The following is a 19308-nucleotide window of genomic DNA, read 5'->3' on the forward strand; positions in this document are numbered from 1 at the left end:
GAGCCGGTTGGAGGACAGGGTGAGTGTCTTCAGGTTCCTTAGTGGCCAAAACACCTTAGGTGGAAGGCTGGGTATCTTATTGTAGTGGATTTTGAGCTCTTCAAGATTGACAAGGCCATAAAATATCCCAGCTTCCAACGCCTCCAGTTCATTTTTATATAGGTTGAGGAAACGGAGACGAGTTAAGGAGTCAAAAATTGTAGGAGGAAGCTTTTTTATGGCGTTGTTACCAAGGTTCAGAAAAGTGAGGTTGGTTAGTCCATTAAAAACATCTGCGGTCAAATTAGTGAGTCTGTTGCTTTTGAGATCTAGCTCCTGCAGTCCGGCAAGTCCTTGCAGCATATCTGGAGCAATGACCTCCAACTGGTTCCCATCTAGATGGAGCTGCTGCAGACCGGTCATCGGACTAAACACTCCAACAGGAAGGCTGGAGAGATCATTATGTGACAGTTTGACAGATAAGAGCAGCGGAGCAATGTGGAAAGCCTGTGGATGAATAGTGTGTAAATGACTGTAGATTAGGATGAAACGTGTCAGGAACTCCAGGTTTTCCAGGCTTCGCTCATTGATGACGTTCATGTTGGTGCTATTGAGCTGCAGCAGTGATGTTTGGAAAGGCAACTCGGCTGGTACATCTGTGATGCTCTCACCAACACAGTTGACATAGATCAAGCTGCACATGCAGCTGTGGGGACAGGTGTGTGAGTCCAGGCGCGGCTGCACGAAAGGGAAGAGTACCAGCCACAAGGTGCCTGTCCAGAAGAAATAAATATGCATTACGCTAACAAGATTAATACATTTCAATCAGTAACTGTGTACAGTATGTTAATAGTGTTAAAGAAATGACCTCAAATGGTTAGATAGCTCTAACAAAGTCTACCATTTCATTTTCTCTATGTTCCAATAAGTAAAAGAGCTCAATATTGTACAAACCTCTCAAGAGAGAATCCATCGTTGTTCTTTGAGTGTTCTGATCACATTGTGTCTTTTAATTCTAATATATGAGTGACACAGAGGATGCTGCCTCATTTCCTAAGGACTTATCTTGACAGCCAGGGCGACTCTTTGTGACTGCCTGACCTCCACTTTAGGGGCTGCAATCAATAAGATAATACCTTTATCAGATCTTATGCGTCTTCCTGTCTGATGCTGTAATGACAAATATGTCAAACTGTATTTGCAGATGACATGAACACATAAAGAAAGACAATAGTATATGCAGTATTTGTATATTTGACCCATGGATTCTTTTTTTAGCCTCAACAATTTTAAGAAAAAAAACTGTGTTCGCATCCAAATTGCTTGTAATTGTTTTGAATGATATTCAATAGAAAGATGTTAAAAGCTGTTTGCGTACCAGGCAGTGATAATGTTTAATGCAGGGAGGATTTTCACTCACTGCCACATTCCAGCACATAAACAGTAGGATTATGTTGACATGAGAGCCAAAGGGTTTTCCAAAGGTTAGTGATGAATTATCTTGGCTGTGCATAAATTCTGATAAATAATCTACAAATCATTGTGTCATCTAAGGACAAAAAGAAACTAAATCTTGCATTTGGTACAAAAACAACTGAGCTACTGCTGATTGGTTTGATCTTGTGACTCCTGTGATCTTTATTTTACTTTCTCGTCTTTATAGTCAGTTGAGCCATGGAGTCTCATCATGAAATGAAGTTGACCTTGAACTAAAACAAACTAGTGAAAAACATACAGAAGAATTGTTTTATAATTGAAAGATTTGTAATAATCTCAGGGTGGTTCTACTTGTTCTTACAGAAAACCTTATCAATAGTAATGGGGCAAGGTCACCAGTTGTACTTATCTTTATTTATCTTTACTAAATCTTGCTGCCTTGCAATGCTAAGAAACTGATTTAGTGGTGAAGTATCTTAGACAAGCACACTGATGGAAACCCCATGCGTCATCTTCATTATTGATATTTGCTTTGTGTCACATTTTCAGTGTCTGTTGGCTCTGAATGATTCACGGAATTCTTTTACAGCAGCTCTTTCATTGTTCTGAGCCAGACTGTGACAAACTCCCCAGGCAACCGAATCCAAGTTCTTGTAACAATAATTCATCTTACAATTTAATTTAATCAAATTTTATTTTATTATGTCAGTCGAAAAAGGTGGAGAAATGTGGAAAGTATGTTTTTATGAACTATCTCCTTCTCAAACCCCTAAAAAGATCTGGAAAAACTTCAAAATCCAAATTAATTGTCCAGCTTTTAGAAAGAGGAAGAAGAAAGAAACCATTTCGATAGTGCCCGTCATGACTTACGACATCCTTTTATTCATTTTGGAACATTAAAGATAGTACATTATTCAAAGCAATGACAGTTGTGTTTGATTGGTACAAAACACGTAATACCCGATTCAGCCACAAGGTAGCGACATAAACGCAAACGGTAGGAAAATAATGTCCCTGGTAAAATATTTTCAAGCTGTTTAATTTTAATAGTCAAGTACAGTTGTCACATTTGAACCTCAAGTATTTCCAGTGAGTAGTTGTTTATTTACAGATTACAGAGGGTGAGGATTAGAGATTAAGACATTAAAGGTCTACAGGTGACATTGTCTTATGGTACAACTGTATATTGCTGGAACAAATAAAGTGAAGTCATAATATATATATATGGTCAAGTCTTAAGGCTATTTTGGGATTTGCAGCTTGATTTCATAGTGGCCATCCTCCTCCTGCACCAATCTCACACACAGTACTTCCAGAAACACGCTGCAAACAAAATGAGATGAAGGATTGACATGTTAAATTATGAGACATCAGAGGATCACATAGATAAATCCAGAGATAGTGAAGGATTGATCTTACGTTCTCCTCTTTTCCGATTTATGGATTTGCCTTCGACCAAATTGGCTGTGATCTCCCTCTCCAGCTCCAGGTTCTCCCTCAGAGCCTGCAGCTGTGCAGGCAGAGATCAGAATAATATTAGAATAGCCACCAAGGCAGTTTAATGGGTTTAATTTAATCATTCTTTTCAAATAGCTGCATCTTCTTTTCTTTGTTTCCAATGTGAAAAAATAGCTGCATCCTGTTTGCTGAGAATGACTTCAGATTATAGAACAAAATGAAAGGAAATTAGATGAGATGTGCTCACACTAAAACAACCTAACCACTAAAAGCCACACCACAAAGAATAGTGATATCTTTCATTTGCATATTTTCAAAGAATTGTGTTTAAATGATATTTTAGTGTAGAAACATGTCTTACCTCCTCAAACTCTGTTAATTTATTAGCCAGCTCAAGACCTAACAGAAAAGGGAAAACAGTCATCATTTTTATAAAAACAAATGCTTGTATTATCTGCATTACTTTTAGTATTGTTTATATCTCACCTAGAGGATCCTCCCTTTCAATAGGAACTAAGCTTTTGTGAAGTAACAGTGCTAGAATCTTGCTCTGGTCATCTGTGTCTTCTTTGGGATTAAACACATGGTGTCCTGGATGAGCAATGCAAAAACAAAATGCAGATTTATAACACAAATATCATCAATTACCACGATATCAAGTCAAACTGAGTCCCCGGTTCACACTTACCAGGATTAAATAAGCTCCTTCCCTCCACATTCAGAGCACCCTGCAGCAGTATCAAGCCCAAGCAGCAGTTCACAGCTGAAATCTTATCCATGACACTCAAAGAATATGGTCCCAAACCAAAGCTTCGTTATGAACCAGGCAAACCGAGCAGTGTACTGACTTGAGGTCCATTACGTCTGGATATATATGCTTTTTGGTGTGGGTAGGAGGGGCCCCTGGCGCACTAAATCAATAGCTAGTCACCACGGACTTCGTCAATAGGCCACCTTTTCAAGGGGGCTATGGAGCGTCTGACGGAAATGTGATGAAATGACGTTAGAGGCGAGGCCAGTAACCCTACATCACTCTGACATGTGCAAATCAAACAGTGCAAAGCAGCGATCAATCAGTCTATTTGTTGCAACAAACCATATGTTCTTGGCACATGTCTGTCCTTTTCTTTTACATTAATTGGTTCTTTAAATAGGTACACATGAGTGTGTCTGTCTGGGAAATAAAGATAAAGTGAATGAATTCAGACTTTAAGTGCAGCACAGGCTGAGATGAGCTCCTCAGTCTTGGCTTCAGGTCTGGTTTGGAGATGAGGGCACATTCATCAGGATGGCCGAGCGCTGCCATACAGTCACTCAGGTCTATTTTGTGCAACAAGAAAATCACAACTTGTGCTTCTGCCAGACCAAAAAGCTTCTTGTTGTGCATTTTAGGGAAATTAAATAAGATGGCTGCTGGCTACTGAATTTGGCTGTGGAGGGTCTCGTAAAAGTTCCACACCTTGCTTCCGTGCAGACCTGGTCCAGGTGGTCTTTGTCATCGGGTCTCTTGCATGCAAGTTTCGAACAAATCCATCACTTTGCCAATCAGCTGTTGAATTTACAGAACTCAAGGACTTGCTGAAGAAACTGTCAATAAAGAAATAGACCCAAGGGACACCTGTAGAAGAGGATGTGGAGTGTAATATCATAATTACTCATATTCTACACAAAATACTCACAATCATAAATGTCTTAGATTAGGCACTGAAACACCTGTGGACCAAATAGAACTGCTGTGCCAACATCAAACATAACTGAGTGTGTTTTAATAAACAGATGGCAGTTTCTCTTTTTTGAAATTCTGTAAAATAGATCACAACCTTTTCAAACTATTGAAATACTTTGAAATTACCATAATCAGTAGACCTAAGGACGTCAATAGATAAAAAATGTAAATAATAATTCTGGTTAATTTGTAATAACTGTCAATACAATCTAGGGTTTTCTAGTGACGTCATTTATTGGCTACTATAGGTGGGCCATTAAACTGGGTGTAGCTGTGGGAAACATTTGCAGGAAGACAAGATGAACACTAGGGGAAGCTATCACATAGATGAGTGTGTGCGAGAGAGAGAGAGAGAGAGAGAGAGAGAGAGAGAGAGAGAGAGAGACGAGAGAGACGCTCTGTCCTAGAAAAGTATACAATCCGATTAATAAACAGAGTGTATTAACAGTCTTTTGTCCTTCTGTCCGAGTCAGTCCCTTCATCATTCTCATGGTCATCATCATCATCATGGTCAATGTGGACTGCAGAGGTCCACCTCAGCTGGTTTTGCGCAATCTGCGAACAGAGCTGCGTCAAAATTCTAAATAACTACTATTACTTATGTACTTAAAGCACTGAAAGGCGGTTAGCGTAAAATCATCACAAATTGCAACTCACTGTCATAATAAAGTCTGGGAGAGACTTCACCATAATGACATCAACATAACAACACAAAATGACATCAATGTTAGTGATGTGAACACCTGACCACTTTAGACCGTTGTTGTTGCACAGGATACGTATGTTGCTGTGTGTGTGTGTGTGTGTGTGTGTGTGTGTGTGTGTGTGTGTGTGTGTTTGTGCGTGCGTGCGTGCGTGTATGTACGATATGTAATTTAATATTCATATACATATCCACACACATATCTGTCTTATTCAATTTGAATATGAACGTCACGTGTGTGTGTGTGTGTGTGTGTGTGTGTGTGTGTGTGTGTGTGTGTGTGCGCGCGTGTGTGCGCGCGTGTGCATGTGTGTGTGTGTCCCTCCCCCGGTCCCTCCCTCCCTCACGCACTCACACACACACACCCTCTGTTAGCTCCTCTCCGGCTTCTCCAGCTCTCTCGTCCCTGTGCCGCCGCTGCTGGTGAAACTAATCAAACAGCTCGTCCAGCAGCTGAACCATCAATCGGCTTTATGAGTAAAGAGATCAATCAGTTACTGGTTAACCTTCGGGACAAGCACGCGCGTTTAACTCAACGTCAACGCTGCCTCTTTGACATATAACCGCTGACAACATGGCTGAATGTAACATTAGCATCGACAAGAAAAAACTACCTGGAGTGAAAGAGGGTAACGTCCATATTGTCTTTGCCGGCTAAATATGAAGCGAGATGACTGTTTAGTATCACTCATAACCAGCTAACATTTATTATGTTCATATATTTAATCTTTTCATACACCATTGTTGTGATTGTTAGCTGTGCTTGCTAGCGGATACTAGCTAACAACACAGTCAGCTGGATTCAGGTAGCTAGCAGAGGTACAGGTGTCACGGCAGATTGTGTTTCCCGGTCAAGAATGTGTCCCAGCTTTGGCGCTATGACGTTATAAAGAGAAACATTATGTTGACACGCGCACACAACGTTCAATCTTCTATTTTACTCACTGTTTTGTGTCCAAGGCAACGGCTCGTGCGTTAAGGGGACCGTGTTGACAGGGACACGCATTTAGTCGCTACACCTGTGCGCTTTCATGCATTGATAGAGAAGTCAGTGTTCCAAATGTTTTGAGTTTTGAACAGTTTTCGCCACAAATTTATGAACGAAAAGTACCTAATAGTGAATATTAAGCCTCTTCATCGTCATATAATAATGTCTAACCACGTTAAATTTCAAACAAGAATGTAATTTCCTCCATTATTCAGCAAAGCAGGTAGGAATGTGGGGTTTTGTCACGTCTAGAGACAGATTTTGGATGGGGTGCTGTGCTGTGCTGTGCTCATCCTGTGAGTGTGAGGCAGCTGCTCGGTAGGGATGCTTGTTATTCTGGTCAGACAGACGGCGACACGAGGGATCAGGCCTCTCAGCAGCTCGGCTCGTCTGCACAGAGGTCTGAAGACGCTGCTGGAAAAGTTTTGACCTCAAACACACAGTGAATAGGACAGTGAACTCAGGCTGCAGGTTGCCCTGGAAGAACAGCAGTCATTCAGTGTGTTGGCAGCAGATTCCACACCTTTGTTTGTTTATTTACCTCGTTCTGTTCTTGTTTATGGTGTGCAGCTTGAGTGTAGGTTTATTTTAAGTTTCCAGCCCAAGAACTTGAGGCATATTTGTTGTCACATATTTGTCTGGCTGAGAATCTTCAGTCTTGCTTTTCGTCATGCTTTGATTCTACAAAACAGAGAAGAAACTGTCAGTCACACTCTGCTGCTTGAATACATATAGCAGCCGAGACCAGAGCCAATGTCTGACAGAGTAGTTAAAGTGCGTGGTTGACACATAGTGAGTGTTAATCATATTCCATTGTGGTCCAAAGCGGTGGGTCTTTGTGTAGTTCTGACCTTCATTTACTCAGACATCACACATCTGCAACAGCCAGACTGCTTTCACTAGGATTCTGTGTTTCTTTATTCTTATAAATGATATTGAGTTATCTCTGATTCACACAAACACAGCGTGCCCAGTTGTAACGTGATGCAGCTTCTTGTATGTGAGTGGATTATGGGCTGTGAGTGAGGCACACTGAGGGTTTTGCGGTATCAATAGGCTGCTTAGCTGAAAGCTTGGAGGGAGAGTGAATACAACATCACAAAAGCAAGCAAGGAAGATTCAAATGAGTCCTCAGCGCGATCCAGAAAGAGTTGATAGAGGGGAAACAAGTGACATTCAAAAGTGTTCATAGAGAAGATTGATGCACGGCTACTTGTAAATGTGAATCTTATTGTGTAGATGCATACTTAGGTTTTGCCGAGTACAGAATGAACTGAAGCACGTTGGAGTTGTGATCATATTGCCTGTCCCGCTAACTCACAAGTTCTCAGGGTGTTGGTAATGCACCACCACGCTTCTTCCACCTACAACATCCGTCTGCATGGTGGTTTACTGACCCACAGTTTCACTTCCCACCAGATGGTCCCACTTAGTGTCACAGGCGTTTTGTCCATCCTCTCAGAAAGCTGATGATCTCGTGTCGATACGCAGACAGGAAGTATAGAACTCGCTATTTCACCCTCTCAGCGGCTTCACTGCCTGAAGTCGTCGCCACACAAACATGTCACACATCAGTCTGACCTACATTGTTTTAAGAATCACAAACATGTTAACCGTCTCAGGCCAGGATCATTTATTATCTCTGAGTTTGGCTCAACAAAAAGCATCTGAACCTGATAGCTACACCTGATTTTCATGTGGCGATCATAAAGCCTGGTTTCATATTTCATCTGGGCCTTTTTGTGCTTCTCTCTCCCTCAGTGTGCAGAGACTTTGCGGTGCTGGAGGATCACTGCCTGGCCTACAACCTCCAGGAACAAGAAAGTAAGAAAGACGACGCTTTAAGCTTTATGATTTGTCCTCTCAGTTCCTCCTCACCCTCAGATATGATGTGTAATGAGAAAGTAGTCAACCAGGAGACACATACTTCCTCATTTTCTGCTTCAGTGCGCCGGTTTCCATTATACGGATTCAGCCATCGTCTTCAGCTTCCTGTCATTACTGAGCTAAGACATGCATCAGATATAATGGGTTAAAAAAAAACAAAAATAAATGAACAGATTTTATGGATCCAGGAGTTTAAGGACATGTTGTTATTTTTTGCAGTACATCAAATCTCAATCAACAACAACAAAAATGTATACAGTTCATACAGATAAGTTTAATTCAGCCGGTTTAAAGAGTGAAGTCCTTGTTGCCGTAGTTGCATTCTCGTCTCTGTTGTCAGACCGTAGCTTGATCATAGGTTATTTTCCACAAGCTGCTCTGCTGCATTCCTCAGACACTTCTGCTTACTTTGCAAGAAGAACAAGCCGAGGTGTTTTCAAAGCGCGGCGGCGTCGGCGGCGTGCAGCAGAGATGACGAGTGCAAAGCTTCTGTGCAGGAGCTCCAGTTTGTGTTCAGCTGTAACTGCAGCGTCGGTGGTAACGCGCTGATGAAGAGCAGATAAACTCCTCTGCACCCTCAATGTCATTTATGTGAACGGCGCAGGGTGCCGCGACAACGCTGAATCGAGGCGTGGCCGGGGCGGTCGACATAAATGCGCGCGTGCAGACAGACGGCCATTTTCTGTATGAAAGTGAAGACAAACTGTAGAGTTCGGCGCTGTGAGGTTCCTTTGCATGAGGCCTGTGAGGGAGCGCTCTGTTTGCACGCCTTGGGAAAGTGCACATACTTTCCATACTCTCTGTTGTGTCTGTTTCTCTTTAGGTGTGTGTGTGTGTGTGCGTCTGCATGCCATGCTAGATTAGTGTGAGCTCATATGTGTGTGTAATTATCCCTGTCTTTATCTTTTTCACATGATTGAAAAGGCTTCTGTAGAGACGCCCTGCAGAAAGCTCCTCTATGCTCCCATGTGTCTGCAGTAGGTGGAGTAATTGTTTAAATCCTCTTATTGTTGTTGTGTCGATCAGATTAAAAAGCCTCATTTGCTGTAATGCCTTTTTAGTAGAAGCGCTCCCTAAGAACGTCTGGTTGACAAAGTGACAACCTTTCATCACACACACATTGATGTGATCCCCAGATGGCTGAGGGCCAACGAGCCGCGTCTCTCATCCCTCACCTGCGCTCATTCACATGGAAATAACCCAGAGAGGCAGCTGACTGGGTCCTGGATTAATACACACTGTCTTTGGTAACACAGAGGAAAGGATTCATCTCCAGTCTGGACATTATCAGTATCATAACCACTTAAGAGCATTTGTCAATTTAATTTTTTAATTGTATTTCTGATGCGACTGTATTATGCTACACACCGCTTTAAGAAAGATGTCCAGATGTCGCCCAGCCACCGCCTAAGTGCAGATTAGTCCGTTTCTATCAGGCATAAATTAGTTATCCAGGCCTTGTGCCATCCTTAACCCTTTTAAGGCCACACTGATCAATGACAAAGCCCCTCTCTCCCTTTGCACACTTAACCGGTTTGAGCTGGCAAGATGTTCGCTTCCCCTTTGACCCTGAAGGTCACGATGGACGATACTGGTTGATTTAGACGGTCGCTTCAACAGATGGCATCTCTAAAGAGGCCTTCAAGTGCATTTGGTTCAAGCTTACAGGAATGGTTGGCTGCTATTTCCATTCAAAATCCAAGGTTGACTTTGTCGACAAATCAACAATGTCACAATGTCCTATCTTGTGTTTTGCTCCCTTGAGAGATTAATCAGTTTCCTGTTGAAGTGGGTGAACGATTGCTTTCGTATCTCGGGCTTTTGACGTCATGTTATGCCCTCTGAGATTTTTCCTACGGTGTCATAAACTTAAACGATTGATCAGCTTCATCAACAAAGAGGAAGGGGGGGATCGATGGCAGTCCTTTGACTTTTTATCAATTTGCCACAGCTGTGACTCACAGCTTCCTCACTCCGTCCCTCCAGTCGCAGCGCTGGAACTTTATGGAGCCTCTCCGGCGTAAATTGCCCGATGTGATTTGGGGCCATTTCACACGAAAGCTGGCAACAGATCGATCGGCAGGTGAAGCGGAGGCGAGCCGGTGACTGATGCTTTGCTTGCTTACCAAGTGCTCGTAGTGCGTCAGCAAACAAGATTGATCATCTGTTGTTGGCGTGCACGTGCCATCACACAACCTTGGAATGGCAACTCAGCTGGGAACATTCATCTCTCACTGACTCATCTGCAGAGACCGAGGCATCTGCGGCCTGTAGGTTTATCTTACTTTCCACCGGTCACCTAAACAACCTGACTGCTCCTCACAGGAAGAGCAACATTAAAGTGTGGATCTGTAAATACACGGCTCAGTCACCCGCTCCCCCAGCAGCAGAGGGAGTCTGGACGGGCTGACTTTCCTCACTTTGTGTGTACGCGGTTTGTAAGAGTGACGCTGTTGTGTTTGTGTCTGCAGTCGAGAGCCACTTGGCGTCCAACGTCCACAAGAGCCGCCTGGTGCAGCAGGACCTGCAAGTGGCCAAGAAGCTGCAGGAGGAGGAGGACGAGAGAGCCAAAGCTCAGAGTCACAGGCAGCATCGGGACATGTGGGTCTCTCACTCACTCTCTCTCTCTCTCTCTCTCACACACACACATTTACTGTCAATATCAAAGTGTAAATTGATACGCATTTGTGAAACCTGCTGTAGCTGCAGACTCCTCACAACATTATCTATTTGTATTTGTAATAAAATAGGACTGTGAGCTTCTGTTGCCTTTTAGCTTGAGTGCAGCATCCTGTTACATTCAGTGGACGCAGGCACTTAGGGTGAAGGTCCTTACCTCTGCTTTGAAAATAAATAGTGCTGCGCCACACACACACACACACACACACACACACACACACACACACACACACACACACACACACACACACACACACACACACACACACACACACACACACACACACACACACACACAAAGGGGTGTGTCCCATTTGCAGTGTAGCATGGCCAAGGGAGTGGCCAGATCATCTGCCAAGGATGCTGAGAGCTCACACCACCATTACCAATGCCACCATGCCCCCTCTCTCTCTCTCTCGTTCTCTCTCTCTCTCTCTCTCACCAGCTTGCTCTCTCTCTGTCTAAGAGAAATGTAGCATTAACTCTGCCATAGCCCCCAGTGATGGAAGCTGAGGTGCTTCCATCTTAACACCTCCCAGCTCTCAGGTCCTTGTGTACTGTCAGGTGTCCCAGTCTAAAGCAGGTGGGGCACAAACATAATGGATCTCATGTTATTCATCTAATTAAAGCTTCACGCTTTCATGCTTGCCTACACAAAGACAAACGCCGACTTCATCTACGTGGATCAGCCCTCCAGGCACATGGTGCAGTCAAAATCACATTGCTCAAAGATGTAAGGGAGCCAGTGTGATGTAAGCGCTCCTGCCTGAAGTGCTTGTGCTGTCTCTTATGACACACACACACACACACACACACACACACACACACACACACACACACACACACACACACACACACACACACACACACACACACACACACACACACACACACACACACACACACACACACACACACACACACACACACACACACACACACACACACGTTGAACTTAAGGCACAGCCTGCACACACTGCTGAGCATTCCTGTTAGGTAATACAAGTATAGCACCTCCTGTTTTGGGAGATACAAATTAGGTGACTATGAATACAAACATTGAAAAATAAATCAAAAATATGATTCATAAAATGCAGCACTGTTTTCCAGATTTCCAGAATTTCAGCAACAAGCCTAGACTTCAACTCTGAGCCTGTAAAGTTTCACACGTGTAATTAATACTTTGTTCTCCCCCCGCATGTATTCATGGGCACACATGGAATCGTGAATATGCGCACATCTCAGTGAGCAACAAGACAATGAGATCGCCCAAGAGATTCAGGAGGAACTGGTCCGACAGGCGGAGCGACAGCTGCAGCAGGAAGAGAAGGATGCGGTAAGGAACTCTCGCACATCAAGACGTCTCAGACCATTGAAGCATAGTGTTCCCTTCATCCACCCAGTGATGACTCCCAGTATCTATATATATGGCTCATTGGACTGGTTTGTCCCCTTGTCTGTTACTCACCCTTGTTGTGTTCTCAGTATCTCACAGTCATTAGAAGTGTTGTTTTATTGCACTAATTACACTCTTTTATGTGATTTCTTCCTTCACCCATTTCTCATTTGACGCCCCTCAGGCTCCCATATTTAAAATTGGTCAAAGGAGGAGCTTTCCCCGTGTTGTGAGGGACGACTGCGTTACTCTGCCCCTGTTTGTTTCTAGGCCATCGCCCGTAAGCTGCAAGAGAAGGAGATGAAGGAGGAGAGAAGGAGGCAGAAGCAGGTGGAGGCAAACCTGGAGGAGGAGTACTTTGAGGACCATGGAGGTGGGGAAGAGCATCATTGGCTTATTTTGTGCTTTGTTTGTGCGTAGGTGTATATTTGTAAAGTGGATATCACTTCATGTGTGAGAGGAAGAAACACTCCCTGGTTTGACTGTGATAAGGTTCAGAGCTGAAGGTCGTCGCTGTCTTAAGGTTTAAGACTTAGGACTGTATTTAAAAGTAGTTGATCATGAAGTTTGGCTCACATGTTGGCAGAAATGCAGATCTCCGTGACAGTCAGTCATATTAGGATTCTCTCCATGCAGATGTTTCCGTATCGGTCTCTGTAGAGAAACCAGAAGTTTTGCGATGCCTCATTTTCCCGGTAATACGCAAATATACTAGAGATGCAAATTGTACTTTTACTGGCAGGGTGCTGCTGTTTTAACCCCTTGATGGTTTCTGAGCTCAGGCAGACAGATGAGAGCAGTCATCATGTAGGCTGACTTTGACGTGTGTGTGTGTGTACTACACATGGTTGACAGGACTAAGAGAGCGTCTAGCCGTTGGCGTCCCCGTCCTGTTGGGACTGTCTGCCTCTGCCTCTTTCTAAACTCGTCCCCACTGCAGGGATCAGGATGAAGCCACATGTTCATCATTTGCTGACTCTGCCACTTTGCTCTCCTCGTCTTTGTGCTGGAGTAAATGTGACACTGCCCGCCACACTTTGTGTGTGCTGTGTACCTTTAGCACGTTACGCCACCTTAGATGGCCAGATAAGCTTACTGTATTGATTCGTCACCCGATGCCGTGAGAGGATGACATCACAGCAGCCAGGCAGACAGATGTTTGCAGCTGTGCTTGTCACCAGACGGACAAATGAGCCTCTTTTGAGCCCTTATTGTTTTGACTCCAGGCTATTTTTAAAGTGATATTGTTCATCACAGTGTTTTTTTAATCACTTACACACACACACACACATAATATTGTCTAGCTGTTGCTCGTGCTTTGTCTTCCTGTCACAGGAAGTGAGCAGCTTCTTGTTGTGTCTTAATCCAGACGATCGCAGCTGCACTGAAACAAATGTAGGAGCAGAAACTGTTTCCACTTGGCAGATAAGCAACTGAAGAAGAGGAGTTTATAAACAGGAGAGGGAGAGCGTGAGAGTGAGGGAGGGCGAGAGAGAGAGAGTGACTGACTCTGTCTCAGTGCCTTTGAGCAGGCACAGGTTAGCCGTGTTTTGCACTCGCCTCTTTTTTCCAAACTTTGAAAGTCAACAGGGATGTTGACTGGCGGTTGCAGCCGTTAGATAAGCTGCATTCCTCTGAGGCGACTGCGCTCACAGCGTTGCTCACCTTCATCGCTGCCTCCTCGTGAGCTCTCCCACTCAGCTGCCCTCATTCAGATCTTTCTCTCCTCACATCAGACATCAAAGATTGTTTATCTCTCTCCTACTTTATGTTCTGTGGCCAAGTTTGAGTCACAGCCCACAGAACTCCACTGACCTCATTAACTTGTTGTTCACTGGTGTTCAGTCTGGGTGCAGCTCGCTCTCACCTTTATCTGCAGCATGATGTCGTCTCTGTCCTCTAACATCACCGTCCTCCAGGTGCTGAGACTAACTCTACGTTTACTAACCGTCTTAGCTCATCTCACTCCTGTCTGTGTTGTTATTGTTCCCGTCTTCACGCTCTCACCAACCATCATCATCATCATCATTCCCTCCATGCCACCCTCCTCCTCCTCTTCCTCCCGTCTCTCCCTCATCTGCCGGTTCAGCTGCAAGAAAGCCGCTGGACTTGGACAAACGCAGTCATTATGGCTCTGGTCCCCTGTACGACCCGTATGCTCCAGGCAGCTCGCACCGAGATTACTCCCCTGATCCCAGCTCAGCAGAGGCCAAGAGGAGCAGGCACCCCAGACAGGACCCAGCAGCAGCAGCAGCAGCACACAGCAGCCATTCCAGATCCCCTGAGCACTCCCTAGGGACCGAGGGCGGGCGTAGCAGGCATGAGGATCCATACCCAGAGCATCTGCTGCCACCCAGAGGCAAGCATGGGGACAGGTACCCAGATTATGACCCTGTAGAGAGCGGCAGAGCCAAGGGGCCAAGGTGGGAGGACACAGAGAAGGCGGCCAGGAGGAGGGATAGACCTGTCGGAACACCTCCACCACAAAGCCCCAAAGAGAGAGACAAGGCCTGGGACAGAGAGAGAGACAGGCAGCGGGACCGAGAGAGAGGCAGGAACCTGGAATGGGAGAGGAATGCAGGAAAAGACCAAAGGAGGGAGCGGGAGCGGGACCCTCGGAGGGCAGGAGGAAGAGACGGGGACAGAGCACTGAGCGGGGACAGATACAGAGCAGACAAGCAGAGACAAAAAGACAAAGACAGACAACGGATGAGAACCCGGAGCAGAGACAGGGTCCTGGACGAGGACTTCACCGAGCACAGCAGGGGCCACAGCACGGACCGGCTCAGGGAGGACAGGGCCTCCTGGGAGGGAGAGGAGGATCACGGCGAGAGGGAGAGGAGGGCCAGGGGACGGCAGCGCGTCCTCTCCGGCCCGGAGGACGTGTTTGAGGAGGAGCACAGGAGCACTGAAGGGAGAGGGGCGTCCAGGGAGCGCTGGGACGCTGAGGGTCCCGGCCGGGAACGCTGTCACACTCACCCCGCCGAAGCGACAGGTACCGCCCTGAGCGTGTGATGTACCCGGGTGTGTGTGGGGGCTTTGGCTCTGACGCTGTGGCTGATCTGTAAATGCTTCAGGTGGCGGGTTGATCTAACATCACACTCACTAATCAACACTCATCTCTCTCTCTCTTCTTCACCTTCGCTCCTCTCCTGATTTCACTGTAATTTCCAATGATGGTGATGATGATGATGATGATGATTTGTGTCCTGATGCTCTGAGCAGGTTTGTGTTGTGTTGTTGTGCGGTGCTGAGGGCTCAACCTTTTGCTTACGGTACCTTTGCCTCGTAGTTGCATTGAACTTCCCCTTAATCACAGCCTTTAGCCGTCCTGTCCGTCAGCTGTCACATCATCTGAATCTGTAATGAGAATCAGCTGAGACACGCTGAACCTTCAGAAGTCGACCCCTCGCCTCCTAACATCACTGTGCCCTCTCCAGGTCGAGTCGTGCACCGAGGGAGCGGAGCCGTGGTCTCAGAGTTCGGACTGAACGAGGCCACCAAGGGGATCGCCAGGCTGGACGTCCGCCAGCAGGAGTTCAAGGACATGGAGGTGGCCAGGAAACTGCAAGAGGAGGAGGTCAAAGTGAGAGAGGTGATGTGAAACTCTTTATTACGTGTGTGTGTGTGTGTGTGTGTGTGTGTGTGTGTGTGTGTGTGTGTGTGTGTGTGTGTGTGTGTGTGTGTGTGTGTGTGTGTGTGTGTGTGTGTGTGTGTGTGTGTGTGTGTGTGTGTGTGTGTGTGTGTGTGTGTGTGTGTGTGTGTGTGTGTGTGTTAAGGCTTAGCCAGCTGTTAATGTGTCTCTATAATCTGCTGTGACAGTATATAACACTGTGACGATGCAGCTTACAGGCAGGAAATGGATCTGGAAAGTTCTGAATTTCAGTCATTCCTGATCTCATGGTTCAATGCTGGAACAGACGAGATGTGACTGATAGTTTTGTTTTTATTTCAGGCGAGTAAGGTGAATAATCGTGCTGCTCAAGTGGCTCAGGATGAGGTGAGTCAGTCTGGAAAGTTCTGCATTTCACATACATGATCTCTTCCTGTACGCATGATGTCATCTGGGGAAGAAAGTAGAGCCACGCATCTGTTTGAATCGGTCACGATGTTCTCCCTGGTCAGGAAATCGCCCGGCTGCTGATGGAGCAAGAGAAGAAGGAGTACAGGAAGAACCGAGACCGGGAGAAAGACAGGGAGCGGGAGAAAGAGAGGGAGCGGGACAAGGAGAGGGACAGGGAGAGGCAGGCGATGGAGAGGATGGCCGTGGAGAGGAGACACCACGAGGGAGACTACAGGGTGAGTCCTCCACCGCCGCAGGCATTTACATTTCTCATTATTTTGACTTGAATTAAACGAGACATCCCGTTTTCATGTTGCTCGCCCTTTTTAGGCCAATCCAGAAGAAGTGGTCCGGCCCAGAACACGAGAGGAGAACGAGCACCACAGGCAGAGGAACCACAACAAGCCCACCAGGTAGGACAGGAGCCACTCCCACACACGCCCATGACCGAATGACCTCCTGACAACACTCACTCAAGTATCACACTCTCTCCCCACCCCCTCTCTCTTTCTCAGGCCTCCTCAGCCTCGCTCTCACGACTACGAGAACGTGAACTCCAGCTCCGGTTACGTTTACCCGGACAGCCACATGGCCCAGCGCGCCCCCGCCAGACCCGAGGCTGTGTACAAAGGTACGAGCACGGCACCAGCACTTTAGTCAGACACCACACCGCACCCACGCCACCTTCAAGGACCGTACCGGCGGTGTGTGAACCGGAACGTTGCCACCGATTGTCACTAACGCATTTGCCGGTTTGTGGATTTTGCACTTTCAGGTTAATCTTGGTGTCAAAGCGTCTGATGGCCTTCTCTTCTCTTTCAGGGGCGTATTACAAGCGGTGACTCAGGCTCCTCCTCCCTGCAAACACGCCGTCGGTTCTCCGTTCTTTTTCTTCTTCGTCTCTTTTTTGTTTTTTTTCTTCATCCATTCACACTCTGTTGACCAAATTCTTGGACAATCTGACGAGTTTGACGCAGGGATCTTTGAACGCCTCCACAGTCGGCCCAGAGTGGAGATGTGAGGGCGTGGGCGAGTGCTGGAACCACACTCATCTTTACATTTATTATTATTATTATTATTATTATTTGGAAATTGGAAAATGCCGTTGTTCTTTTTAACTGACTCAGTACCAAGAAAAGCCAAAAAAGCGGCCTTGTGACATAAACTCCCATGATTCATAGCTGTTTGAAGTAGAGGAACTGGGTCGGGGTTGGCTGTGGTCATCATGTGCCGATGAGCCTCTGCCGGTCCAAACCTCCACGTCCCAAATCCTCCACCACTCCTGGGCGGGGTCTGTGCGCCTCGTGGGTCGCGGCCCCCCCGTGCCCCCCTTCCCCCGTCCATGTGCCACGCAGCCGATGACTGTTGAGCGATGTGTTTCTGTTGCCGTGTTCGTGTAAAAACAAAACACAATTAGCCTTTTATCAAGATGCTGGTTGTTCCATGTTTACCGGTCTTTTCCAGCCCACAGGAGCTGGAGCTTTGTGATGATCTGTTGACCTTTGAACTGGCTGCAACTGTTCCCTGCTCGTGATGGGGCACTTTTTAACCCCTCCGTCGCCCCCCTGCAATGAACGCAAACGGCTAATTGTGCATTTATTTGTATGACTCACTGTTTCTATGTGCATGCTTACTGAAAGTGTACAGGTGTGTGTGTGTGTGTGTGTGTGTGTGTGTGTGTGTGTGTGTGTACATGCATTTCACGTCTGGCTCCTGCTGCGTGGTCGGAAAGGGCTAAAGCCACGAAAAAGCCAACAACCGTCTCGTCGCTCTCGCTAAGATCACTGCTGTCCACTCTCACTCTTCTGCCAGTATTTCATATCAGCTTATCTGCCCACCGTGCTGAGCTCACACAGATGCAGCACCACAATGGAATGCATGTACGTACATCTCTCTCGCTCTCTCTCTCTCTCCCCCTCTCTCGTCTGTGTCAAACGTTGACATGCTTGTGCTAAAGGCACAGACCGTATATTATTGAATATTTGCTCTTGTTGATTTATTTAAGTGTAAATAACTTTTTTTTTTAATTTGTGCAACCAAATCTTTCTTTCCCCATTTGGAAGATAGTAGATTCCCAGTATCCCCGGGTCGTACTTGTTAAAGTGGGAGAGTTTTTTTAATTTTCTAGGACATTTTGTGAGATTTCTTTCCTGAGTTTGTTCCCCGAGCTTTGCTGCTGCTGCTCCCCTCTTCTTCTTTCAGTCCCGTTCCGTTTTACGTCTCTCTCAAAGGGAGCCGTCACTTCCTGCCCGCAGTAAAAGCAAACATTCCCACAATAGAAAATGGATGTGATGTGTGTAGAAACTGGGACAGTTATCAGGATTAGCTGGGAAATAACGGGACGATTAGTTTTCTGCTCAAAAGGCCAAAGTTTAGTGAGCAATGTTCTCTAATATCTGTTTATACTGAATCACAGTGACCAGAGTGAGCACACTTAACTTTTGATTTGTGGCCAAATGATTCACTCTTATTATGACGCAATCTCCAGAATTCTGACTCCCAGAAGTTTTTTTTCTTTATATTTAATGGTAATATCCGACAGGAGTGTGAGATGTGTGTGTTTCTGAAGCGTTGCAGGTGTATTTGTGTCAGGTGTTGTCACATCTATATGTGCTGCTTGTTGACAGAGAGGGAATTTGTGCCATATATGTATTTAATTTTTCACGTTGAACTTGAAAAGGGGGGGAGATGTTAGATTGAAGTCTTTCCGGCCGTAGCAGAGCCGCCACACCCAGCAAGGTGGCATTCCTAATTTATTCTTTGATGAGGGCACCCCCTTGTGGACATTTAAGGCAATTGAAGGAAAAGGCACAACATCGATGGGATCAGGATGTGTGTTTGCCTGTGTGTGTGTCTGCCTGCGTGTGTCTGCCTGTGTGTGTGTGTGAGGTCGTGGATGTCGAGTGCCAGTACTGTGGATCTGAGTGCCGTCCACATGAAAAAACAAGTGTCAAGTTTTTTTCTAATTTCCTTTTGATCCAGGGCTTGTATG

At 45.8% G+C, this 19308-nt stretch overlaps 3 protein-coding genes across 3 annotated transcripts in view; 1 reads left to right on the forward strand and 2 right to left on the reverse strand.

Moving 5' to 3' along the window:
• Positions 1-965, reverse strand: part of LOC143002775 (uncharacterized) — a 16329-nt gene extending 15364 nt beyond the window's left edge. Inside the window, exons 1-2 of the mRNA XM_076153119.1 lie at positions 934-965; positions 1-752 (exon numbers count right to left, since the gene is read on the reverse strand). The exon at positions 1-752 is cut by the window's left edge and continues 1037 nt beyond it. Coding sequence (XP_076009234.1) covers positions 1-752; positions 934-952 — 771 coding nt within the window. The 5' untranslated portion in view covers positions 953-965. The remainder of the gene's footprint in view (positions 753-933) is intronic.
• Positions 966-2649: 1684 nt separating this feature from the next.
• On the reverse strand, positions 2650-3722 carry uts2d (urotensin 2 domain containing). Its single transcript, XM_076152846.1, has 5 exons — positions 3563-3722; positions 3361-3465; positions 3236-3273; positions 2836-2926; positions 2650-2739 (listed from the first exon to the last, which is right to left on the reverse strand). Exons 1-5 carry the CDS (start codon positions 3651-3653, stop codon positions 2714-2716), a joined length of 351 nt encoding a protein of 116 aa, XP_076008961.1. The 5' UTR covers positions 3654-3722; the 3' UTR covers positions 2650-2713.
• Positions 3723-5651: 1929 nt separating this feature from the next.
• ccdc50a (coiled-coil domain containing 50a) lies at positions 5652-18761 on the forward strand. The gene is made up of 12 exons (XM_076153017.1): positions 5652-5932; positions 8053-8115; positions 10650-10779; positions 12103-12193; positions 12524-12626; positions 14343-15248; positions 15694-15848; positions 16209-16253; positions 16379-16552; positions 16647-16729; positions 16832-16947; positions 17139-18761. The coding sequence occupies exons 1-12, from the start codon at positions 5878-5880 to the stop codon at positions 17156-17158; spliced, it is 1941 nt and encodes a 646-aa protein (XP_076009132.1). The 5' UTR covers positions 5652-5877; the 3' UTR covers positions 17159-18761.
• The last annotated feature ends 547 nt before the right edge of the window (positions 18762-19308 follow it).

This window comes from Genypterus blacodes, unplaced genomic scaffold (genome assembly GCF_046128005.1).
Source record: "Genypterus blacodes isolate CSIRO-AG114 ecotype Tasmania unplaced genomic scaffold, CSIRO-AGI_Gbla_v1 ptg000058l_1, whole genome shotgun sequence".
NCBI classification, from domain to species: domain Eukaryota; kingdom Metazoa; phylum Chordata; class Actinopteri; order Ophidiiformes; family Ophidiidae; genus Genypterus; species Genypterus blacodes.

Bases quoted from the DNA above. Each gene is read 5' to 3' on its own strand.
- uts2d (XM_076152846.1), bottom strand. From the start codon at position 3,653: ATGGATAAGATTTCAGCTGTGAACTGCTGCTTGGGCTTGATACTGCTG. The intron at 3,466-3,562 runs GTAAGTGTGAAC...TTGCTCATCCAG, and splicing joins AAGGAGCTTATTTAATCCTG to GACACCATGTGTTTAATCCC. The intron at 2,927-3,235 runs GTAAGACATGTT...CTGCCTGCACAG, and splicing joins AATTAACAGAGTTTGAGGAG to CTGCAGGCTCTGAGGGAGAA.
- ccdc50a (XM_076153017.1), top strand. From the start codon at position 5,878: ATGGCTGAATGTAACATTAGCATCGACAAGAAAAAACTACCTGGAGTG. The intron at 5,933-8,052 runs GTAACGTCCATA...TCTCTCCCTCAG, and splicing joins ACTACCTGGAGTGAAAGAGG to TGTGCAGAGACTTTGCGGTG. The intron at 10,780-12,102 runs GTGGGTCTCTCA...CGCACATCTCAG, and splicing joins CACAGGCAGCATCGGGACAT to TGAGCAACAAGACAATGAGA.